The sequence below is a fragment of the Lathamus discolor genome, chromosome Z (genome assembly GCF_037157495.1).
Source record: "Lathamus discolor isolate bLatDis1 chromosome Z, bLatDis1.hap1, whole genome shotgun sequence".
Lineage (NCBI taxonomy): Eukaryota > Metazoa > Chordata > Aves > Psittaciformes > Psittacidae > Lathamus > Lathamus discolor.
Window position 1 is genome coordinate 91,749,964 of NC_088909.1, and position 24,419 is coordinate 91,774,382.

Sequence of the window (24,419 nt, forward strand, 5' to 3'; positions counted from 1 at the left end):
CAATCGGATACTGCTCCCGCAGGGCACCCTCGGCCCGGGACAGGACGGCACAACGCGGCGGTCGCAGACATGCTGACCCAGACGGTCATGATGACCCAGTTGCCTCCGCTCCAGCCGGCTGGGGGGCCCTGGGGCGGCACGACTGCCGCCCGCCTCGCCCCAGAGCGGGCAGCCTCCGCCGGCTCAGGCTTCCGAGGCGGGGCGAGCGGAAGCCAGCCCGAGCCGCTGTGGCCTGGACTCAGAGGTTGGCGCTGAGCGCCCTCTCTGGGCGGGGCAGGCCTGGCGCGCAGCTGACCAGGAAGGGCAGGGCGCCCTCGCCGGCCGGGGCGAAAAGCCGCGGCGGCGCCGGAGGTGGGGTCCGGGCGCTGCCCCTGCCCCGGCGCCGCCTCCTCCGCCCCAGCCCGGTCCTGACGGCCCCTCCGCTCTCTCCCGGCCGGCTTCGGCTGACGGTTCGGCGGCTGCCATTGGCTTAGCGGCCCCATCCGGGCACTCGGCGCAGCGCTGCTCCTCAGCCCGATCGTCCCAATATGGCGGAGGTGAGCGGGGAAAGCGGGCTGGGGCGCCGGAGTTCGGCCGGCTCCCCGTGGGCCGCCGCCACTGGCAGACCCCCCGGGCCCGCCTCGACATCCCCGTAAGGCGCCTCCGGGGCCGCCCGGCGCCGCGGGAAGGCGTGCCGGGCTGCGGGGCGGCGGGACAGACGGCGGAGCCGCCGGCGCCGGGGCAGCGGGAGCCTGCGCGACTAGGCCGCACGGCGGGCGCCGCGCAGCGCGGGTGCCGGGTTCGCAGCCCGCGGGCGGCCGACAGGCCTGGGCTGGGCGCGGAGGGGGGCGCGGCCGGTGCGGAGGGCCCGGGGGGTAGCCGGTCGGGCCTGCGGCGGCTCCGTAGCTCGGGCGATGGAGAAGCGCCCGGCGGGAGGGAGGAGGAGCAAGCCCCGGGCTGGGAGCGGGCGAGAGGCGGCGGCCGGTCCGGTGCTGCGTACCCCTGTCATATCTCTCCCGGCCGCGGCTGGAGCGATCGATAGCGCAGGTCGGGCTGGCCTTAGCTCCTGGGGGGCTTTTACCCGCGGGGAAGGAGGAGAGGACAGCGGCAGGTGGGGAGCGAGCTATCGAAGGAGGGAAGGCAGAGGGTGAACGGGATGGACGGGCCAGCAGGGCGGGACGAAGGGGCTGGGGCTGGTCGAGGCCGGCAGTGGAAGGGCGGACAGCTCCGGGGATGGAGGCGGGGAGCATGAAATGAAGACCCTTGCCTGCTGCCCGGCCGGTGGGAGCCCGCTCTCACTTTGCTCTCGCTTCTCTCCGCAGGCTTCCTTTGGGAGTTCGAGCCCAGGTTCGTCCTCGCCCACCTCCTGCTCCGGCACCCGGCCTGCAGCCCGCACGCTGCGCTCGCCTTCCTGATTCTTCCCAAATTTATCGTTTCGTACCTTTCCTAACGCTTCATCTCCACGCAATTAACCGCCTGCTAGATAAATTTGAGAGAAGGAGATGTGAACTGTGGAGTCCTTCCCTTAACTCTGGTTGCAGTTAGTAATTGGCTGCTCGGAACCCAAAATGAGGACAACGTTTTGTTGCACTTTTAAGTCAGCATCTCAGTAAAGCCAGGTAGCCTAGAGAGAGACTGCTTCTCTTGTTGCTGATAACTATATGCTTGTGTAAATTTTAGACTTCTTAGTAATAACAAGATGTTTTAAATCGTAGTGATAAGTAATTTTTAAGGCTTTAATTGCTGTTAAGTTTCTTTGGAATACTTTACACAAGCACACATAGTTAACATCAGGAGGGCTACTCTCAAAACAGTATCTGGGGGCTGTATTTCTGCATAGCTGCTTCTGCATTGGTTGTTGTCTCTTTTAACTATTACAAAATTTATTGAGCTTGTTTTTTGAATACTTGGGACTTTATTCCTGTCACAGACTTTAGATAAAAGAACTTTCACTTCAGTTATTCAGACATAAAATGGGTTAGAATATGGGTTAGAAACAATAATCTTGAGCACACATATATATAAATAGGTTAAGGCATGAATGTTTCTCTACAGTATGATATGAACTTTCACAGTATTAAGTGGGCAGTGAAAGTTTGCTTTAATTACCTGCATATTAGGAATGAGCAGTTAACCTAATCGATGAAAAATTAGTTAGATGCTTTAAGACTCTGAAGTTCAGTGTATAGAACTGTCTCTTTCAAGGCTGGAAGTGGTGCAAAGAGGGATACTGCTTTATTTTTTTTTTTTGGAGAGGATTGAAAATTTGTAGCTGCTCCCTGCAGAACTTCCTCAGAAGTTCTTACATGGAAATAATTCTTAGTAAACCTTTTCTTAGCTGCTTGTAAGCCAAGGATTGCAACAGAGCAGTAGAATGTAAGAATTAAAAGGGAAACCAGACATGAAAGAGAAATACCCCAATCTGTTTCTGTCCTCTGTAAGAAAGTTAACACTAAAGAGCAAAACAACCCTGTAATTTAGTAATTTTTATCACCACTTTGGGGTGCAGAATATTGTCATCTTTAAAACTTGTTGTATCTAATGATAACCTTTGTAACAGAAAGGTTATCATTAAAATACACTTAAAATACACTTACAATATAAATACAAATACAAATATAAATACAAATACACTTAATAACAGTACTTTTTTAATTATTTAAAGTACCTCTTAAGTAATGAAAAAGTGTTAGACCACAGAGCTGTCACCATGGCTTGTTAATGTGAACTACTGGAAGCATTGCTTCATTTCCAGTATATTTTCCTCAATATTTCTTGAAACTCTGCTACGTTTATTCTTCCTTTCTCGGTCAAGTGCTAAGAATTAAAGTAGTTTTAATAAAAGCTACATCTGTGATGCAAATCTGAAGCAAATCTTTATTGTTTATTTACCTTCCTACTGTGGTAAGAAGGTAATTTATAACCTAATTTAGCTGTTTAGCAGTGAAAAACTACACTCGTTACCATACACATCACATGAGTAGAATCAGACTCTGTAAATCATGGTCTTGCAGCATCTGAAACCTTGATGTGTGCTTTGTATCTTAATGATGATTTCAAGGGTATTTTGAACAACCTTTTATTCAGTAAAATATTATTTTGGATTTTACTTTGTGAAACTTTGTTTTAGTAGTTTAGGTACTTCTTCCAAATATACTGCAAAAGAGAAAACTGCACCTATTGCTTACAAACACAGAAAGAGGTCAGCTGAAAACAGCTGAATTTGTCAAGTAGTTAGGACTTTGAGTTACTCCATTGAGAGTTCTGACCCTGTATGTAAGAGAATTCATGCTACCTTTTTTTTTTCTGTCATGTAATTTCATATGTTGGTATAGCAAAAAAAGATTACTCAAATTAAGTTTTTTTGATAGTTGGCTCTTTATCGTCAGAGGATCATGACTTTGACCCATCTGCTGAGATGCTGGTACATGATTATGATGATGAGCGAACCCTTGAGGAAGAGGAAATGATGGAAGAGAGCAAAAATTTCAGCACTGAAATTGAAGATTTAGAAAAGGTAAGAGTGACTCACTTTCTTGTAAATGTTTATACATGTTACAATTTTTCTAGTGAAAAGAACTCAGCCTGCTTCTCAGTTGGTATTCTATTAAGTCAGTTTCCTGCAACACACCTTTGCAACTTGTTAAAAAAAAGAAAATCAGGTCTTGTTAGGATGTAGTAGTGCATCTTCACAAAAAGGCTGAACTTAGCTTAGATACTAGTGTTATGATAAGTTCATATTAGTGTTATATTAACTTCGTACTTTTCATTAGTAGTCCCTTCACTTTGGTAGAGGAATCACGGAAGCAGGTTTTAGAGTCCTGTCTTTTAATATCACTTCTAAGTTCATTTAGTAGTGCTTTTGTTTTGGTAGGTGAATCATGGAAGCAAGTTTTAGAGTCCTGTCTTCCAATATCACTTCTAAGTTTAGAAGTTGTATATAAGTTGACACTGCCCATTTTACATACTGTTAAGTGACCAGCTAACAGTATTTGATTCTGTTGGGCAGGTTTTGCTTTTCCAATATGCAGACAAACAGTCCTGTTTTAGGTGTGATGGATCACATTCATTTGCTATGTAAATGGCAGTTCTGTGTCTTAGTTTCATCAGTTTGGCATTTGGTGAGTGTACAAAATGGCAAATGTGCTCCTTGGCTTTCCTTATTCCATTTTACCATTTTTACTGACATGTTTTTCCTGTGTAAACCTCTTGTTCATCTGTGGCAGTGCATTAAACATTTCAAAGTATGCTGAACACCCACAAACTGATGCTGCGTGCATTACTGTTCAGTGACCCGCTTACAGCACTCGGCATAACTGCAGATTTTGGCCAACAGAGCCCCAAGGAAGTAATTTGTAGCATCAGATAAGAGGCAGTGTTTTTATAGTCCATGTGAAAAACAATTTTCTAGGTATGGAGTTGACACTCTTTATACTTCTGGCTTTTTGGGGTTTTTTTTGTTTGTGGTTGGTTGGGGCTTTTTTTTCCTGTCAAGCTACCTTTACAATTAGATTTTTTGCTGATTATGTGCTTGCAATTATAATAGCAAAGCAGTTTGCCAAGTCTGGTGGTTATAATGGAGTTGTTACTCCACAAAATTATCTTGTTACTTCTCTAATGAAGGAAGAGAGAGCCACTCATCTTAAACGCTTTATTACTTTAGGTCCCGATCCTGGAAAGACTTGGACATGAGTTTACGTTTACCCATTATGAAAAGTCTTTACAGGACTAAGACCTTAGCTGACTAAAGAAAACAAGTAATTTAATCAGTGTATGAGTTCAACAAGAATTTTTTAAAGGTAATATAACTTTTAAAGGTATAAATATTGGAAAATATTTTTAATATTTTGATGGCTTGAGTCAGGTAACTAAAAAAATATTTGCTCTTTATTGTTTTATTAATTGTATTAGGGTGTAAGTGTAATGATGCTTGCTAAAATCACTTGATCAGAAGCTCTTGGAAAAAACAAGTTACAAATCAAGACTTAGTCTTCTATTACCTTCTCAGTGATCATGATAAAAGTATATTCTGTGGGAGATGGAAAGAAGGGCTTTAAAGTTGCTAGATTGGTTTATTTATACGGGGGTTTGCACACTTGCAGCTGTAACTATGTAGGACTGAAGACTTCCAACTTTTTCTGGATTACTCTCTTGTAGGGGGGTTGTTAGTGATTCTAGGGTATCCACTGTCTTGAAATATAGGCAAATCATGCTGTACAGTGTAAATTCAATAAGAGGAAGTTTTTTATATTTATTCTTTAGTTTCACACAGTAAACAGTTTTATTCAGTAGCTTGGTGGAATTTCCCTTTATGCCGAGAGACATGGTTATGAATAATTTCAGTCCTGTGCCTGAAAATACTTTAAATCTCTAATCAAGATTCATGGTTTCAGTTATGTTTGTTTGGGTTTTTTGTTGATTTTGTTTTGGGTTTTTTTTTACTTCTGTTCTTCAGAGTAATGTCTTAACCTTTTAGGTCTGAACTGCCTACATGTATTTGGCAGTGGGTTGATATGTTTGTAAATCCTCTTGTATTAGGAAGGAAACATGCCGTTGGAAGATTTACTGGCATTCTATGGCTATGAACCCACGATTCCAGTTATAGCAGGTTCCAGTGCGGATAGCTCTCCAAGTGAACTTGCAGATGAACTTCCAGATATGACTCTAGATAAAGTAAGTCAGAACCATTTTCCCACATATTATGATTTAAAAGCTGAAATCAAAGTGACCTTAAAATATTTTGCACTGTCTCTTGATATGACAAATTATGTATCTTTGTTAATATCAGTGTACGGTTTTACTCTGAATTAATTCTTTTTCAAGGATATTGAGGATTTTATTCTAATTCTTATTACCACACTTAAAAATGCATAGCAACTTAATTAGCACTATGTTACTAAAATGAGAAATTAGAAAGTTAAAAGTTGTCCTAAAACACATCCAAAGAACTTTAAATGGGTTGGATTTTTTTTTTTTTTTTTTTAATAAAAGTGGGGTTTTTTTTATAATGTTTGCAGTCTCCAAAAATAATAATTCTGGCTTATAACACACTTTCCAAATATCAAAACATTTGTGGATAACTTTAAAATGCACTCCTGAATGCTCTAGAATGTGGCTTTCAAATGCATATTGTTTGGAAAGGTCTTAAATTGGGGAAGTGCAAGAAATTCTTTTATTTACACTGACTGAATGTAGAAACCTAAAACTTTGGAAAGGTCTTAAATTGGGGAAGTGCAAGAAATTCTTTTATTTACACTGACTGAATGTAGAAACCTAAAACTTTGGGTTTAGTGATTTTACAAGCTAACTTTGAATTCTGAGATTTTAATCTGATTTTCTGCTATAAAGCATATGCAGTTAGTAGTTTGGATTATAAAGAATGGAGGTAGTAGGTATATGTCTCTTTTTTTTTTCCTCTCTCGGGCTATGATGTAATTGTGACCTCTGCAGAAAGTAGGGTATAATGATGGCTCTGCACATCTGATTCTCATTAGGGTTCATGATTGTGTTGAGGCTACAAAAATGTAGTCGGCTTGTTGTCTAACGCAGTTCTTCCCTTCCTAACCTCTGTACAAAGGGGCTCAAACGCGTCTGCTAGTGGAGGAAGTGTGCTTTTTCTTTCTTAATATCCTCTTTTTTTTTTCTTTTCTTTTCTTTTTTTTTTTAACATACAGAAACAACATTTTTTGTGTGTGTTTTGGGAAGATAACATGTTGTCTGTGACCTGTAACTGTCCTCACAGCAAAAGTCTACAAAAGTGCCTGGCTGTTTTGTTTTGTTTTGTTTTTTCCCAGAGTTTAAGGAGAAACAGCCTTTTAAAGCTCTAGTGTGTCTGTGATGGAAAGAATGACAGAATTCCAAAGATTTGAGGCAGTTTCCACTGGCATTTTTCATTGTAAGCAGTTAGAAGAACATCTTATGCTTGCAGAAGTTACTTCCTGTGTGTTTATTTTAATAGAAAACTAAGGGAAAATTAACCCATGTGTCCAACTCTGAAATGAATGGATGTATTTAGTCTTAGATTTAGGAGGTGCAAACTATCGTTTTAATTAAGGGCATGTGGTCTGCTAAATTTACTTACAGTAAAGCATTTTAATTGATGATACCTAGAATTTGCTGTATCTAAACGCTCACCCGTCTATACTTAACAGTCAGTCTGAGGTTTTATTTTTTTATTTTAATGATACAGGAGGAAATCGCTAAAGACCTCTTGTCGGGTGATGATGAAGAAACACAGTCCTCTGCTGATGACTTGACACCATCAGTTACTTCGCATGAAGCTACCGACTTCTTTCCTCGGCCACTAAGATGTAGGAGACCTAATTTTATAATAGTACTCAAAAAGTCTTAGCATTGTATACAGCTTCTTAGCTTAAAATATCAGAATTGCAGAGTAGTGCTGACCTTACTGGGAATTGAGAAACAGTACTTTGCAGGATGTTATACATGACTGTTTTCTTTGATACTACCTTAAAGACTTGTATTTGGTACTGTGCTCAAAGCACAAGTAAAATTAATTTTTCTACAAATACAATAACTTAACGTGGTATTGATGAACACCCTTAATGGTTTTCAGTATGTTACTGAATTACGTTAATATGTAACCCGTTCTATTAAGTCAGTGTTTCTCTTCTAAATTATTTGCTGCTGCTTTTAAGGCAGGCACTCCTCCATGCAGCCTGTGTATGTGAGCAGGGATGCAGTTTCTTTATGGTTATTTCCTTTCACACATTAAACACTTTTCCGCTAGGATTTCACAGGGTGATCCCAAGTGGTTTTATATTTGTTGGGGCCTATGAACCCATGACCACCAAAATTTCACTGCCCATGGAGCTATTACAGGAAAGACCTGAGAACGAATAGTTCACTTATCCAACCTGGACAAGGTAGTCCTCATTGCTATTGCAGCTTCTTTGTTCACTAGGGTACTAGAGCAATGTGGAGGATTCTCATGGTTTTAATTTGGCAAGTATTTTATGCTATTTCTGGGGTATTTCATTCCTCTAGAGAAGGGAGATAATAAAGGGGATGTTCTGCCTCAGTCATCAACAGTTGTAGCCCCTTGTATGCTGCTGATTGTATGCTAAATACAAGACATTTTTATTGAAAGAGAGATACAAAAATGTTAAAAATAATCATGCCCTTTTTTTAATCAAGCAAAGGCCAAACTTGGCCAGCATTTGAACACTGCTTGTGAACTGTTTAATATGAGAATGAAAGTGTGGCAGCTTTATAGAAAAAATTGCTAGCCTGTCATCGTATAGAGGATTAAAAAACAGTCATCATTGTTTTCAGATGTCATGGCTTTCTATCAGAGTGTTACTTTCTCTATTAAAACTTTTGGCTCGACATTTTAAAATCAAATTTCTGCCATTTCAGGAGGGAGTTGTCCTTTCTGATGTTGGCAATTTCATCCTTTTTTCCATGTCTGTCTATTCCTCAGACACTTAATAAAAAATATAAAGTTTTAAGGTAAACATGTCTACTATATAATATAGGCTATTTTATTAAATTTGCATTAGCTGGAAGAAATAATTACCTACAATTATCCAGGCATCTTGTTGTTTCACACATTCTTGTTAGCTTTTTGCTTCTAACTAAGGCTTCTAATAATAAAAAAGAGGTAAGACTGGTGATTGTAGTAATGACTGCAGGAGAGCCTCAGTCCACACAAAAAATTGGAATATTGTCTCTGAGGCTGATGATTCTGTTTAGTTGTGATGAAGCTAAAATTGCAACCTTATCTATAAGTATGTTGTTTCTGAAATTAGAGAATACAAAATAGGTTTAATCATATCAGAATTGTAGATTTCATTCTGCTAGGATTATACAGCTATAAAAATAGAATTACTTCAGAACCTAGCATCAAAGTGTTTCAGATTATAAAATATAAGTTCTTCTATGGATTTGTATTGCTTGGAGTGCTCTGCGGTATTTCTTTGGGGGGTGGAGGCGGGGAGATTAGAGATGAATAAGCAGTGTGTTGCTGGTTTTTGCTTATTCCATTTTGTATATCTCTCCTGTGTTTTCACTCCATGCTTAGGCAACCTTCTTTTAAATGAATGTTTTGAGTGCTCATTAAAACTCCCGATGAAAGGTTTTAGTAGGTTAGAAAGACATGCCTTCAACTTTACTTTCTTTGTGATTAACCTGAGGCTAAGTCATAGTTGTGGAAGTTGTTTTTCTCATACCTTTTCTGTAAGGTAGAAGCCTTTATTGAGAAAATAGATGAAGAAAAATTATCTCATTTCCTTTGAATCTTAGAAATAAAGTAGATTGTCTAAGCTGCAGTGATGATTAAAAGTTTCAGTTCTGCGGTATACAAATACCAGTACTTTCTGACTTCATGATAGTTTCATAGAAATATAGGTTAATAGATTCATGGTAAGTGTCTCCCAGAATAAAAGCAGGTGCTCCTTTCAAAAGTCAGTGATACCTTGTAGTTCTGTGCTCGAACTGAAAATTCTTGCTAGCTAAAACCAAACTTCTTTGTGTCTGAAGCAAACACTACCTGTGATGGAGATAAAGAATCAGATGGTGAAGATGTAGAGGCAGACAATGGTAATTCATCTGAAGATTTGAGAAAGGTAATAATTATATCTTTAAAAAAGTTAAAAAAGCCTTTACTGTGACAAAAATGCATTGATTTATAGTGCATAGCTAAAATATTACCTTAATTCTGGAATTCTCTGTCAAATGCCAGGTTAATGGCATTTTTAATGATTCCGTACACAAAATGCTTAGTTAATACTTTTGTCTTTTCACTTTTGTCACATCTTCAGGAAATAATGGTTGGTTCACAGTACCAGGCTGAAATTCCACCTTATCTTGGCAAATACACTGATAATGAAAAGGGTAAGTTCTTCTGAATATTTTACTTCCTATTTTATGCGTATACATAGTAGTTGATGACAAAATGTTCTTTAAATTTATAAGATAAATTCGGTGGCTTAAAGACTCACAGGTCTTAAAGAAACCCAGACCAAACCAGCAAACCCCCAAACAATAGAAAACCACACACACATACAAAAAGGCAGTAAAAAAAATGGAATAACACAGTCACATAATTATATCTCAGAAATTTGATTTCTTCGAAACTCAGTTTCGAAAGGACATTCTCAAGAAAACACTGGAAGGTGGATTACAGTGTTAGTACTGAAGTATTATTAGAGTGCAGCAAACAGGGTTAAGAGGGAAATATTTTCATAAGAATATTGTAATTGGACTACGAGGATGTAACTTTGTTAACATTGAAGATCTTCAAAACAGTATTCTACTTTTTTCTTGGGAGCACAACAGTGTGGGTTACAAAATGGATACAGAAAATAATGCAATAAACTAAATTTCCGTAGCATGAGTAGAAGATGTAGGTACTTCTGTCTTCTAAAAAATTCAATATTTTAAGTGTTATATTACTCCAGTACAAATTCAGGTCAAAAACCGCAACTGTGCTAGAGTAGAAAAAAGAAGAGTTCTATTTTGTATTTTTAGAAAACTTTACTATGAGAAAGGTAGAGCTCATACAGCTGTGGAATTGAGAAAGCAACTAATGAAAGAAATTTGCAATGGGTGGAACAGCTGGGAAATTACAGAACAATTTGGGGGATATATTAATAATGAAGGGCATTCTGTTTGTTTTCTGTAAATTTTCTGCAAGTTATTTGTGTTTGCACTGTAACATTTCAGGGGGATATTATTCTAGTGTAGTATATAAAGTCTTTTCACCATTACCAGCTGCTTTTTTGAAGAATGGTGCTTTGCAGTAGAGAAGAAGAATGTTGGGTATGGATGGATCCAGAAGTATTGGCAAGTGAGCATCTCTTGTGTTGCTCAAGACCTAGGGAAGTCTCCTATTTTCTAAGATTTAAGCATGATGCTTATTGTTTGTAAGAAATGGAGAAGACTGGATTTATCTGGATCGCCCTTTTACTATTTATACATCTTGACTTCTCCTCAGCCAAGAACTAGAGAAATGCCAATAACCAGAGGATGACCAGGAAGGGGTTAATCTGACAACTTTCTCTAGAACGAGCTGGTGCTAGAGAGAACCATCAAAAGTCTTGTCTGCTGGCATGGCCTAGAGGAATGATGTAGCTGCAAAATGCGAGAGACAGAGGAGCTCCTCTCGAGATTATCAGTCATGGACCCCGGTTAGAAGTGCTGGGCTGTCTTGGTTGATAAAGGAGGTTGAAGATGAGCATAAGCAGTGTTCTGAAGAGGTTGGACCTGGCTGTAGGGGTGGAGGATTTTGTGAGAGCCTCTTCTGTACTCGATGAAGAGCTTGTGATTGGAGACAGGGGCTTACATTTTTGCTGTGTATTTCCAGCTAGCAGAATTGTGCTAGAAGGCAGTTCTGCTCATTTATAAACCTTACACTTGCAGCATGTCTGTTAAAAGTTTCCATGTTCTTAAGCCATAAGAGAACTTTCAGAGATCATATAATAATAGTTGGAAAATAGATGTAATTTTATTCTTCACCTTACCTTAATACTGTTTCTTGCAGTTTTATGAGAATTGAGAATCTTCATCTTTTCTACTGTAACAACTGTTATACTTGTGTGTTTGAATTTAATAACTCTGATTTTGTATTGCCAAGAAAGTATGTGAAACATTTTGTGCAATGTTAACCACATCTATTGATCAGAGTAGAGGATTTATAGTTTAATCTAGAATTAAAACATGCACAAAGGCCAACAAAGGTTCAGGCCAACTCTAGCGTATTTCCAGTATATTGTCTTTCATATAAGCTGTTTAAGAGGTGCATACTTGGTTTCAACATAATATGAAGGAGGACTGTACATCCTGGTTGCTTGTCAAGTGTGCAGCATACAAGTTTTTAACAGCATTCAGTTGTTAGTGAATGGAAGAATATATTACCACATTCAGACCTAGATTTCCATTCTCCTAAGTAATTTTTGGCAAATTCTAGTTGAAATTGACCAGTTAGCCTCTTCGGTTTTTTTCTTCCCATTTTTTTTTTTTTTGACACATAACACTTGAAATACTAAAATAATATCCTGTACTCTTTTACTGTAAACTATAGAACTATATTTTAATTTTTGAAAACAGCTGAATACAACTGTAAATGGTTTGGCTAGTTTGTTTATGTGAAGATGATGAATATATACACATAATTAGACTTAAATCATCTAGCTGTCAGCAGGCTGCTCTTCTGTAGACTCCTTGTCTCAGTAGTTCCACCCCTTATCCTTATGGAGCCTGAATCTATTTGCCATGTCACACTATTTCTTAACTGAGGCTTTTAGGGAAAAAGTGGGCTGCAATTTAAAAGTAGCATGATGATGCTTGATTTGGTTACTTTTATGTTCCTGTTCCGTATCTTTGTGAAATAGCTTTTAACGTTACAGCCTTAAAAATGTGACGTCTGGTGTTAATGGGTTTCTGTTTCAACAGCTTATGAAAATGAAGACCATTTACTTTGGAAACCTGGTGTGATCTCAGAAAGTAAAGTTAAAGAATACCTTTTTGAAACTTCCTTAAGAACAGGAAATGAAAAAATGATTGGCAGAATTCCTGAAGGACTACATACACGGGACAATGAACAAGTATGTTTTATATCCTGTTCCATTTGTGGCACATTACTTTGCACTTAACGTGTGTTCTCTTTCTCTGCCTTGTATTACACATGCAACAATACTCAGTTTCTTTATTTCTTTTAAATTTGCTGTTATTGGGGTCATGATCTTATTTGTAATTTTAAGCATGGAGTATCTGAATGTTACCAGTGATGTGATCTGTGATGTTTCTGATTGACATGCTGCTGACAAATCCAGCTCTTCTAATAATTGCATATAATGTTGTTTTTTTTAGTTAAAGCTTGTCTCAGGTTTTTGATGGTTTTGGTTGTTATTTTGAAATTTTCATCATGTATAAAGATAAATCTTCTTTTTTTACTTTAGATATGCTCACTGAAAAGCTAGTTTTGCTTTTCTAGATTTCATATTTGCAAACTTTGACTTTTTCTAAAAACTTTTTCCATCTTATAGGCCTTGCATGAACTTCTTAAAAGTAGCCATAATGTTAAAGAAGCAATTGAGAGATACTGCTCAAAAGGAAAGACATCTCAGGGTAAGAGAGAGTACCTGTGTTGTCAGAAATGTGTGTTGGGAAAAAATAAAAAAAAAAAAAGTTGTGTAGCAAAACCTTAAGTAAGAATCAGATTGGTGAGCATATCGCTTTCCATGATGTCTTTAACACTGATTAGGTATAATCTGACTGTTGGTGAGTTGGAAGTTCCTGGTAGAGAAGTTTGTAACTCATATAGAAGTTGAGGGTCAGCTTTTCATCTTACCTGCTTTCCTTCATTGCTCTTGTAACAATGGCAGAGACTGAGGAGAGGAGTTGGGGGAGAAGTGAATTTGCTCTTGGGCAGTTCTTACCCACATTACAGTATCTTTCTGAGATCATGATCAACTGTAATACAATGATATTTGTATCAAAATTAGGAGAATATAGCTGGCTGTATAAAAAGGTCTCACTCTCTTCCTCAGTATTAACATTATACTATGCCAAACCTAAATTTGTTTTACTGTGTAAGCCCACAGGTCTTTGGTAGAGCAGGGAAAGCTCTGCTTGAGTTTACAGTGAAAACAAGTTTCTGTCTTGTTTGTCCCTAACTGTATTATTCCCTTAAATGAAAATCAGAGTCTGTCATTTAACAAAGTCAGTTCTTTCTCCTGTATTTTAACATATGTGTTGCATAAAGCAGAAATGGTGTATGTGCCTTGGTATAAGTTGATATTCTTGCAGATATTCCCTATTAAGAACTAGATCTAGAGGGAGCTTTGGTCTTTACAAGGGCTGTGAAAGTATCTAAGGTAAAGCTGAAGTGGATAATAAGGACTATTAGAGCAGTGCTTCAGAAAGCTCATGTACAACAAGAGATTGTGTAGACTTAATTAATAAGGAAGTATCAGTTGCAGGGTTATATCCAAACTCGCACACCTGTAGGATTTGGATTTCTGTTTGGGGATTAAAAATTACTTCTGCCCATTTGTGGTTCAGAGCCCAAAATTCTGTCCCAAGGGCTAGTACCTGCCCTGCCCCAATCAGATGGGACTTATTATACCCTCATTAAAAATGGTAAAGGATGGTAATACTTTCTCTGCCTGTCTTTTAGAGTAAACAGGGGTAATTCACTGATTCCATGCACTGAAGTTCACTGCTATTCACAAGACTTTATTCACAAGAATTAAAAATCTATCACTCCCAAGATAATTTCTTAACAGTGAGACTTTACAGTGGTAAAGATCTTTTCTTCTCTTCCTAGCTTTAGAATTTTGTAGTAAGGAGTGCAAAATTAATGGGGTGAGGAAGAAAGAAATGGCCTTGCAATGAAATGATTATCACCTTCATCTGGGAGCAGCAGGGTCTTGGTTTCAGTGTCTGCTGCCAGAAATGTTTTGAAACACAGGGGTATTTTTTCCTCCTATTGTCTTTAAATGTCAGCTTATCAGAAGATTTCTGGATCACCATTTTGAATGTAAAATGCCTGAAATATCCCTTCTTAATTAGATCCAAAACCATAATCAAGGTAGGGAAGCAACAATACATGAGACAAAACGAACCTATTCAAAGGAGCTATTTTGCTTTAAAAATCTTACTCTTTTTTAGTGGTTTTTTTTAATTTGTTTGTTTGTTTGTAAAATTTAGTCTTGGAAACTGCATGTTCTGTCATTAAAAAAAAGGGGGGTGGGGGGTGGGAAGGGGATTTGCAGGTCCTTTTTAAGAAGTCTGAAAGGTTTATTGTCATGATTTAAGCCCAGCCGGTAGCTCAGACCCACACAGAAAACCCCCTCTTCCCCCCACCCTCCATATCCCAGTCCGGGTGGGGAGGAGGATCGAAAGAATGTTAACTCCCATGGGTTGAGATATGAACAGTCCATAACTAGAGTATGATATATACAGTGAAGTATAAACTACTACTAACAATCGCGATGATAAGGGAAGTAACAAGGGGAGAGAATATGAAATTAAAAAGGGAAGGGGCAAAAAACCAATAAGCAAAAATAATGCACAGTACAGTTGCTCACCATCTGCCAACCAATACCCAGCCCAACCTGAGCAGCAGTCTAGCCCTTCCGGGTAACTGCCCCTGGTTTATACACTGGGCATGACGTGCTGTGGTATAGAACACCGCTTTGGCTAGTTTGGGTCAGGTGTCCTGTCTCTGCTTCCTCCCGGCTTCCCGTGCCCTGCCTTACTGGCAAAGCATGGCAAACTGAAGACTCCTTGTTCAGAGTGCTTCTGAGCAGCAACTGAAACACTGGTGTGTTACCAGCATTGTTTTCAGACTAAAGCCAAAACACAGCACTGTGCCAGCTACTAGAAAGAAAATTAACTCTATCCCATGTGAAACAAGTGGTTTCATGGCTTTGTGGTATATCTACAGGGACAGACATAGGGTAATCACTATTTGCACTGTCATTCATAGCCTGAAGGCAGACTGCTTTTGTAGTCTACAGCAGCAGAAAGTTCACTTAATCTTACTGGTATAGCCATGGGCTCCCCTCTCTCCTGAGGGTCTGTGCCTCCCAGCCGATATGATACTCAGCAGGTAATAGAATGTGGTTCAGTGTTAGGGATGATCCCTTAGTCAAGAGCACTCCTGGTCCACAAAAGTCATAATGATCTAAAATAATACAGTCCCCTCCAATTAAGGGGACATGCTGAAGATACTCAATCTTGCTTTCACTAGACTTCCACACATATTTTTTGTGCAGATTGGCCAAGTTGAAGGGGGTCCAATGGAGTGGTCTTTATGGTATTTCTCCAGTTGCCTCCTTGAGGCCCAACATATACCCGTTTCAGTAACGGGCTACGTTGAATTCTGATCTCTCCATCACTGTCTTCTGGGGAAATTATTAGCTAATGAATTTCACAAGATCTGGGAATCTGACAAGATCTGGATAATCTAGGTGGCCCAGATATCATCAGTTCTAGTTTATACTCTGCCTTCATGTTTCTTTCTGTCTCCTCCCCAAGTTGTTTAAGCAGTTGGTCTATTCACAGAGGTAACAGCGTTTCTTGGCACTTTCTTTTTTCAGCCTCATGTTGTAATGGTCTCTTTTCTTGACCGCATTCCTTATGCTGATACGCAGCTACTAAATACACTTTCAATATCTTGTATATTACTATCATCACCTTCTCCTTGCCATCTTTCAGTTTCTCTCTTTCCCTCTTGTTATTTTATCTTACTTCAATTGTCCTGCTTTTCACACATCCATGTCATCTGAAAATTTCAGTGGAGGGTTATCTCCATGCCTCTGTAAGTAGTCAGTGCCCTCCTGACAACTGCACTAGTTTTTGTCATAGGTAAATTATTAAATGTCATTGTTACGGGATTAACTAAATTTACATTATTAAATGATCAAGTTATAATTAATAATTGAATAATAATGATTTAACAATAATCAGTAATGGGGCAGTGGTCAAACTCTACTTACTACACTTCTAATAATTAAGCTATGGCTTAATATAAATACATATCGCTAGTATATAGTATACTTTTAGGCTTTAGGTAAAATACAGTTTACCTTATTACAGCTGTCAGGTCCTGGGTAAGAGGTGTCTCAACCCTGAAGGGTCATCTTGAGAGATGTCCATTCCCTGCTGCAGCGGAGGTTATGTCTTTGCATCCTGCTGCTGTACACTAGAGTTCATTGGGCTTTCAGAGGCTACAGATACTTACAGTGTAAAGCAAACTGCTCATAGTCAACCCTTCCTTTATTTTTTGTGCAGCTGTAGCAGTTTTAGTTTTGTCTAGTCCCAGCTCAGGCTCTTGGTAAGACATGGCCTAGACTCCTTAGCTCCTGAGAAGGTGCAGCCTTGCACAGTTCTTACAGGTTTTCACAGCAGGCGTGATCTCAGTCAGGCCTTCGTGTCGGTGGTGCCTTAATCAGAGCAGGGGCATCCATTGCAGCAGGTTGTTCCTTCACTTTTTTTCCAACAACCACTGTACTTTATATCTTATGTGAGAAGGAATATTCAGACAATTTATCTCACTTACACCTCAGTAATGTTATCAAACTTCGTGTTTTGATAACAAACTTATTAAATAATAAATCTTTTGAATGTCCTTTGCCCTTAATGATAAAAGATCTTAGAAGTCAAACTCTTCTATGAGTCTTTATAACAAACGTTAGATTTCAGGTAGGATATCTGTACCATAGAGAAGAGAACATGGATCTAAATAACTGAACTATTGGGTTTTTTTTAAATGCATTTGGGTACTCATCCATTAGCAACAAATGTTTTATTCTTTGTAAAAGCTTGGTGAGTTTATCATGCTACTTTTGAAATTGTCTAGAAGAGATGACAGCATGGACAGAAGAAGAATGCAGAAGCTTTGAAGATGCACTTAGGATTTATGGAAAAGACTTTCATCTCATACAGAAAAACAAGGTTAGTGTTTTACAGTTAAATGGAAGAATTGGTACGTGATATAATGCTGAATATCTGTAAAAACAACACATTTGTCAGAAGCCATGAAGAAGTCTGAAATTAGAACCAATATATTAAAACCAGCTTGGAATTTTTGTGCTGATTTTTTCTTAGATGCCATTGGAAAAAACTAGGCATTGCAAGATGAGTAAATGTATCAGCTCTGAAACTGACTTATGTTGATGTTGCATCCATTTTTTCATTTGTATTATAAGTTACTTTTAATGTGTGGTCTCCTAGAAGTACAGCATTTCAATACTATGGCTGTGGGAGGGGAAGTTGCATCTTAACTTACTTTTGTCATGAGGAAGGCGTAGTTTACAGAAACAGGCACACTATTTGTGTTCTCAGGAAGTGTAGTCTTCCATCGGTCCTCTTTTCTGACCAATGAAGGAGTTTAACCTTGCTCTGGACTGCTTCTGATTGACTCCTCTGTGCCTGCAGAATAGGGATAATTTTTTTGTGGTCAAAAAGCAAGGGCTGACAATATGCCTGTTTCCACGTCTTCTGTGTATCTCCTTTATGCTTTGATACCTCCTTGAAGGTTTTTTTTCTTCAGAAGTCTGGTGTTTTTGTTGTATTTCAAGTGAACTTTCTAGGGTGGTGGTTGCTGTTCAACAACAGTCAGCTGCTCCTACTCAGTAGCTGGTTTAACCTGTCCTAGATAATGTTTGGGTGGTTCAGATTTTAAATGGACCTTGCCAATAAACAGTAATTCATCAGATACGCAAAGAAACAATTTAAAAATGCTTTTTCCAGCATGCAGGAAAGTACATGTGTTGATGTATCTGCCAGGAGGAAGCAAAATTTGTCTAAGAAATCTGCAGTGTGGTTTTTTTTTTTCAAGTAGGTAAAATACCAGAAAGTTCAGGAAAAGTTCTGGGACCCAGCATAGCTGATGTCATTTATGTATGGAAAGTATCAGCTAGTCAAGATAAGTATGTGGAGAAATTTAACAAGATGTGTCGTTACCCCTGTACTGCAAAGCATTGTTCACTGGGAGTTCATGTACTAGGCATAAGGATATCTGCTCATTTTCTCCCCTGCCTGGTATGGTTGTGCCTACACTAGCAAGGTTTACTACTTACACCCAAGGCATTTTGTGTTTCTCTCTGATGTTTCTCTAAGTTTGATGAAGCTCAAGTATAGTTTACTGCCAGACTATATCTGGATAGAGCTGTATATTATAGTTGTAAAACTTAAACTGGAACTGTGGGCTGATCATGATGTGAAATGTTTCTGCATCTAAAAATGGATATAGTTTGTAAGAATATAGGTAGAAGTAATTACTTTTTCTCCAAGAAACTGACTTCACATAGCTATCTGCATTTTGGGGAGACAGAGAGTTAACATAGATCAAAATGAGTTTCTTGAGTCCTTTATACATACTCAACCAGATTAGTTTTATTTTGTTGTTTGAATATTTATTGTTGAAACCCTCCACTTTCCCAAAAGGCATAAGTACCCAAATCTTTTCCACTTCACTTCTCTTAGGTCATTGATCTGCTCAGCTTTTTGCATCTTGAAAGTTTAAAAAAATTGTTATATTTATTTATTTATATATATATAAACGCTTCAGATGTAGGTATAGTTTCAGTCTAGTTTTTAAAAAGTTAGTAATGTGTACAGTAGAACACATGCTATGCAATGCTATTAATCTGTTTGAAGTCTCCTGATTGAATTGGTTTGTTCCAGATACTAGAACAATAAAACTAATGATATCGCAGGAACGGGAATGGGGGAGATGTCAAAACGTCAGTCTTTATGTTAATCTTGTCAATTATTCCTGCCTTCTTTTAGGTAAGAACCAGAACAGTTGCTGAGTGTGTGGCTTTCTATTACATGTGGAAAAAGTCAGAACGTTATGACTACTTTGCTCAGCAAACAAGATTTGGAAAGAAGAGATATAACCATCATCCAGGAGTTACGTAAGTAAAACATTCTTGGAATGTGTTTTCTGTTACAAATCGTGAATGCAGAGTATTTTTTTCCCTGCTGTCATTGCAGTGTAGTACTGCAGTGGCTACGGCAGCTGAAATTAAACTCATCATAATTTTTAGGCTTTGTTGCCCTGTTAAGTAATAACATTATGGATGCAAATTTATTTTAGGGACTACATGGATCGTTTGGTAGATGAAGCAGAAGCCCTTGGTGGAGCTGTGCATTCTTCAGCCTTAACATCTAATAATCGAACAGAAACCATTCCCGATCAACAACTGAGCATTCTGAACTCTATCACTGCCAATGAGTTGACAGGTAAATCAAGAAAAAAAGAAATCTTTTTGTTGTAACTATGCAGACAGCTATTTCATCTGCGTTTCTGTTCATCTTCTCTTCAGCATTGACGAACAGTGTAGCTACGGTCTGCCATACTTCGGATGTGAACTGCCTGGATGATGCCTTTCCTCCTATGGACAGCTTACCCCGAGCACCAGTTAATCATGTGCCTGTTGGAACAGAAGAATTGCTCAGCTTGCCTAGCAATGGTGAAAGTGATTGTTTTAATTTATTTGAGACTGGCTTTTATCATTCAGAGCTAAACCCAGTGAACGTGTGCAGTGAGGAGACAGAAAGGCCTGCAAAGAGATTGAAAATGGGGATTCCTGTCCCAGAATCTTTCATGAATGATGTCTCTGTAAATAACCTCGGTGTAGACTTGGAGAACCACACACATCATATTACCAGTGCCAAAATGGCTGTTTCAGTGGCTGACTTCAGCAGTCTATCTGCAAATGAAACAAATGGTTTTATCAGTACCCATGCTCTTCACCAACATGCTGCCCTTCACTCAGAATGACTGTGGAAAACTAAACAAACAGTGGGTACTTTATGCAGTAGTAAACTTGATGGGAGCTATCAGGTTTGCTTAGTCTTTCACTGGAAGTTTGAACTTTATGACATCAGTGATGTCTTTGTATGTATAGAACTATATCTTGATTTATCAAGAGTAATTTCTTTTTTCAGTCCATAAATGTGGAAATGTCATAGGATGTTAGGCGGAGTTTGGGACTCAGAGAACTCTGTGGTGCAGCTTTAAGCTCTGCTTCCATTTTTTTTTAAAGCCTGTAGACGGAGGCCACCATTTCAAAACCAGCACAGAAGTTCTGACTGGATTGGAGTGGCTTTTTAGTCTAAGTTACTTTTGCTGTGACGGATGCAGTGGAATAACAATGTTTACAGGTACCGATCCTGATCCCTGCTCAATGTAGCATTTATTTTTTTTTTCTTATAAAGGCAGGGATGGGTTTCTTTAATTTAAACTGCACAAACATACACGGATGTTTTTTAAATGGAACCTTCTCTCATGTGATACTAAACTAGAGCACTTCAGTTTACAAAACAGCAAGTTCATCTTGGTGGAAGCTAGCACAAGGGACTTAACATGGGTAAAGTGTGAAGACCTACACTTCGATCCTGTTGCAAAAAACTACAGGCCATGGCTACCTTACACAGAAGTAATAATGCTGCCATAGGTGTCTGTGTACTTCAAAATTACTGGCAGAAACAGATGCTATTTAGGCTGTGTTGTGTTTCGATGGGTTTTGTCCACAACCTTGGAGAGTAATGCGATCATGTACCTAAGACAGCTGTTGGTGTATAAAGCTATAGTCCTCACAGCTTGGGATTTACCACTAAACAAACAGTCTGCATTTGGAAGACATCTTAAATTGTTTGGAGCACTGCAGTTCAAAGTGTTAGTTTTGAGGGTCTGTCTAGTTTAGATAGGAATAGTAGAACCTTGAAGTATGTATTTTAAAGTTTTTCTTTAATACGGATTGCATTTATTTGTTTAGACAAGTCATTGGCTTAAAAATGGCACTTCGCTCCATTGCTCAAATAGGAAAGGTTAAGTAAAAATGTTTCTCAGCAGCTACTTAACCTCCATAACTTTTTTATTTTGAACACTGAGTGCAATTTAGCCATCCAGGAAGTTTGTCTGGCTAACGTTTGTTCTAATTCCTGCAGGGAAGTCAAACCAAACATAGGACTGGATTGCAACATGTTGTAGCACAGAACTTACAGGGTTTTTCAATTAGAATCTGAACCTCACTTAAATAGAATAACCCCTTTCCCTCCATACTTTTTCTTTGCACTGTTTGTATTACAGATTTAATTGCCACTGATTTGTTTTCATTATTCAAGTGATTAAGTTTGTGTTGTTGATATTTGTAGTGGTTGCTTCAAGGTTATGCTGAGTAGTTAGAAAGTAGTGACTTAAATATTTGAAAGGGAAGAGGGTATTTATTATGCATACTGTGAACTGCATTGACATCCTGAGTTTGGGATGCAGCATGTGGAGTTCTCTTTACAGCATTGTAATGAAGATTGCTTTGAAGTGTTCATGCAATAGCACATTTACCATATTAAAAACAAATTAGTTTAGCACAGTGGACAAAAGTAGAGAAGATTTTGTAATCAGTTCTTAACTTACACATCTGAAATAGGTAACTTTAGTAAGTACACAGTAAATAACGGGTAGCCTTGGCCCTGTGTTGTACTCTTGACGTTTTTAGCCAAGTTGTCAGCTTCTTGCTGCATTTTGTGCTGAACTTTGTACCTGGTTTCTTTTCTTTATGAATCAGCACATTTTATGTAATTTTGTAAAATACTGGCCATGATCTTCCATTGTTATACATTCAAGTTTATCTATGGGTTTACAGTGAGTGGCTGGTCTGTACAGAAATCATTATACAAAGATGACTGAATGCTTATACCAGTTGCACTTAAATGAACATGCCCATTCTCATTAGCTGATGCAGTAATATATTCAGTTTATCTATGCATTGCTGGGCTCTTAATGTAGACAGAGGCTTGTCTAAGGTTTGGGTTGTCAGCAAGTTGAATGGACACTTTAGTTATTTAATAAAGACTTTTGACCAAAATTCAGAAAATGATATGAGAGAAAAATGAATTCCGGCTAGTCTAATAGATTTTTAAATGCTGATCATATTTAGCCTGTTGGCTAGCTAGCTGGTGTCTTTTACTTTTAATTCCTTGTTAAAATGAGGCAATAATTTGCAAGATTTTGTAAATATGTAAATTCTTCATATCTTTTTAGATATCTATTTCAATATTTTCTGACTACTTCCGTGTATAGTAACATTTTTGTGCATGCTCGATGTGACATTCATAAATTTGTACCACTATGATTTTATCCATGTAAAATAGCTATTTATTGAAATTTTCTTTTAAAAGCTGGACTTACTTATTTTTCTCTCAGTTTAAACATTTAAATGGAGAACTTGTTACTGTTTATTAAAAGAATTGTGTTTTGAAAGTCAGCATGAATATAACTGAATTGCAACCATATGAAGAAATTGCATTGCCTTGGTCCCTAGATGGTGAAGCACAATTCTTATAACAAACTGTGATGAATTCTTTGTCCTTTGACACACTTGTTCTTCCTACAGACAAACCAAAAAATGCATAAGGGGCAATTGCAGTGTTGGTAGATGTATCCTTTTTATGTACAGGGAACCTGAAGAGGGTAGCTGATTCATTTAGAAGTGTAACTGGTGCTGTGATTATAGCAATACTTTTGCTTTGGTAAGTCATATGTCTCCTCATAATAGGTTTTTAAATGTTTAGTTTTCCTCTTGTCATGGTCAAGCCGCTGAATTTACTTGAAGGATGTACAATACTGTTAGAAGAATACTAAATTGTGTACAATTAGGTCAATGAATTGTGCAATTGTTTCCTGTTTTTAATTTTTAAAACTGAGGATGAAAAACATAGGAAAGCTTCAGATCAAGTAGAACCTAGCGATACTACTTAATTTAACCAAAGTCTATAGTGAGTGTTTCAACTTTGAATGTAAACTAATGGATAAACTGACCAACAGGGACACTATTTGCCCAGCATTACAAGCACATTGTCTACAGACAGGGAAACTAAATACAGTAATTTATAAAGTAATGACAAGGTTACTATTTTTTTTATTTCTATTTTTCATTGAAAGAAGGAGGAAGATACTAGCAGTTGTAAAATACAGTAGGAATGGTTATAGTCCTCCTAATAAAACAGAGATTCTAGTTATTCGCAGTTCAAAGTACATACCCTGTGCATAACAACAAATCTAGTGACAATCGGAACATGTTTTAGTATCAGATGTTCAAGAGGAAGTCGCTATTGTTGCATTGGTTTTAATATTTGTACATACACACTGATTTTTTTGAGCCTTATTTTGTATTTGTTGTACTTTAATACCTGGTGTACAGTTCCAGAAATAAATGTCTGGAAACCTTTCTTTGCTTGTGAAGCTTTTCATGCATCTGCACTGTATTTGCCACCTGATTTTCAGAGAAACTTAGCAGCAACTCTGAATGCACTTTAAGAACTCCAGGTACCACTAAAGTGCACGCTGCCACACTACCCAGTGTACATAGAGAAGAGTGAAAAATGCTATGCAGGTAAAATGGTAAGTAATGATTTCACTCAGATGTGAAAACATTGTGGCTTAAGTATAGCAAAGTCATAGATGGGACTTGCACATCTCCTCAGAGTAACAGATCCCAGCCCTGTAACCCAGCATTCAGAGTGCATGGTGAGCCAATGGGGGACCCGCATTCTTGTTCTCTACTGTAAGAAAACTTGCCCAAATCCTTAAATCCACATCAAACTGGATTACAGGTGAAGATACAAAAATTCCACTCGGTTTAGGCATTTATGCCAAAGTTAAAACTATTTCAAATGCTTTTTTTTCCTGATTTTCCTTTCGTTCAAGAAAATGAACACTAACCTTGGACCCTGAAAGGCACCGTATGTATTCTAGGATCTTGCATGCCAATGCTGTCGAAGACTACTTTCCTAGGTCCAGTGTGCTTGTTTCTGCTTGTTTCTGGCACAACAATGCCTCGGGCAAAGAAATGGTTAATTTATTTTTTTTTAATTAGATAGGATGCGAGCTGTTACCATCCCAAACAGAGAAAGTTCTAATTTGCCAAGAAACAATGAGCATTACTTCCCCCTATGAGGAG

General features: G+C 38.5%; 1 protein-coding gene across 6 annotated transcripts; it reads left to right on the forward strand.

Moving 5' to 3' along the window:
- The first annotated feature begins 456 nt into the window (after positions 1-456).
- Positions 457-23,688, forward strand: MIER3 (MIER family member 3). 6 transcript variants are annotated; one of them, XM_065662978.1, is made up of 13 exons: positions 457-536; positions 1,302-1,326; positions 3,351-3,496; positions 5,518-5,652; positions 7,169-7,289; positions 9,481-9,566; positions 9,762-9,834; positions 12,394-12,545; positions 12,987-13,068; positions 17,309-17,403; positions 19,243-19,370; positions 19,553-19,698; positions 19,782-23,688. In XM_065662978.1, the coding sequence occupies exons 1-13, from the start codon at positions 528-530 to the stop codon at positions 20,237-20,239; spliced, it is 1,656 nt and encodes a 551-aa protein (XP_065519050.1). In that variant the 5' UTR covers positions 457-527; the 3' UTR covers positions 20,240-23,688. The 6 variants fall into 6 exon arrangements, with proteins under 6 accessions (XP_065519050.1, XP_065519052.1, XP_065519053.1 ...); XM_065662980.1 differs by having other exon boundaries at positions 17,312-17,403; XM_065662981.1 differs by having other exon boundaries at positions 3,369-3,496.
- Positions 23,689-24,419: the final 731 nt, after the last annotated feature.

Coding starts and splice junctions, on each gene's coding strand:
- MIER3 (XM_065662978.1), top strand. Junction 5,653..7,168: donor CAGATATGACTCTAGATAAA/GTAAGTCAGAAC, acceptor TTAATGATACAG/GAGGAAATCGCTAAAGACCT. Junction 12,546..12,986: donor ATACACGGGACAATGAACAA/GTATGTTTTATA, acceptor TCCATCTTATAG/GCCTTGCATGAACTTCTTAA.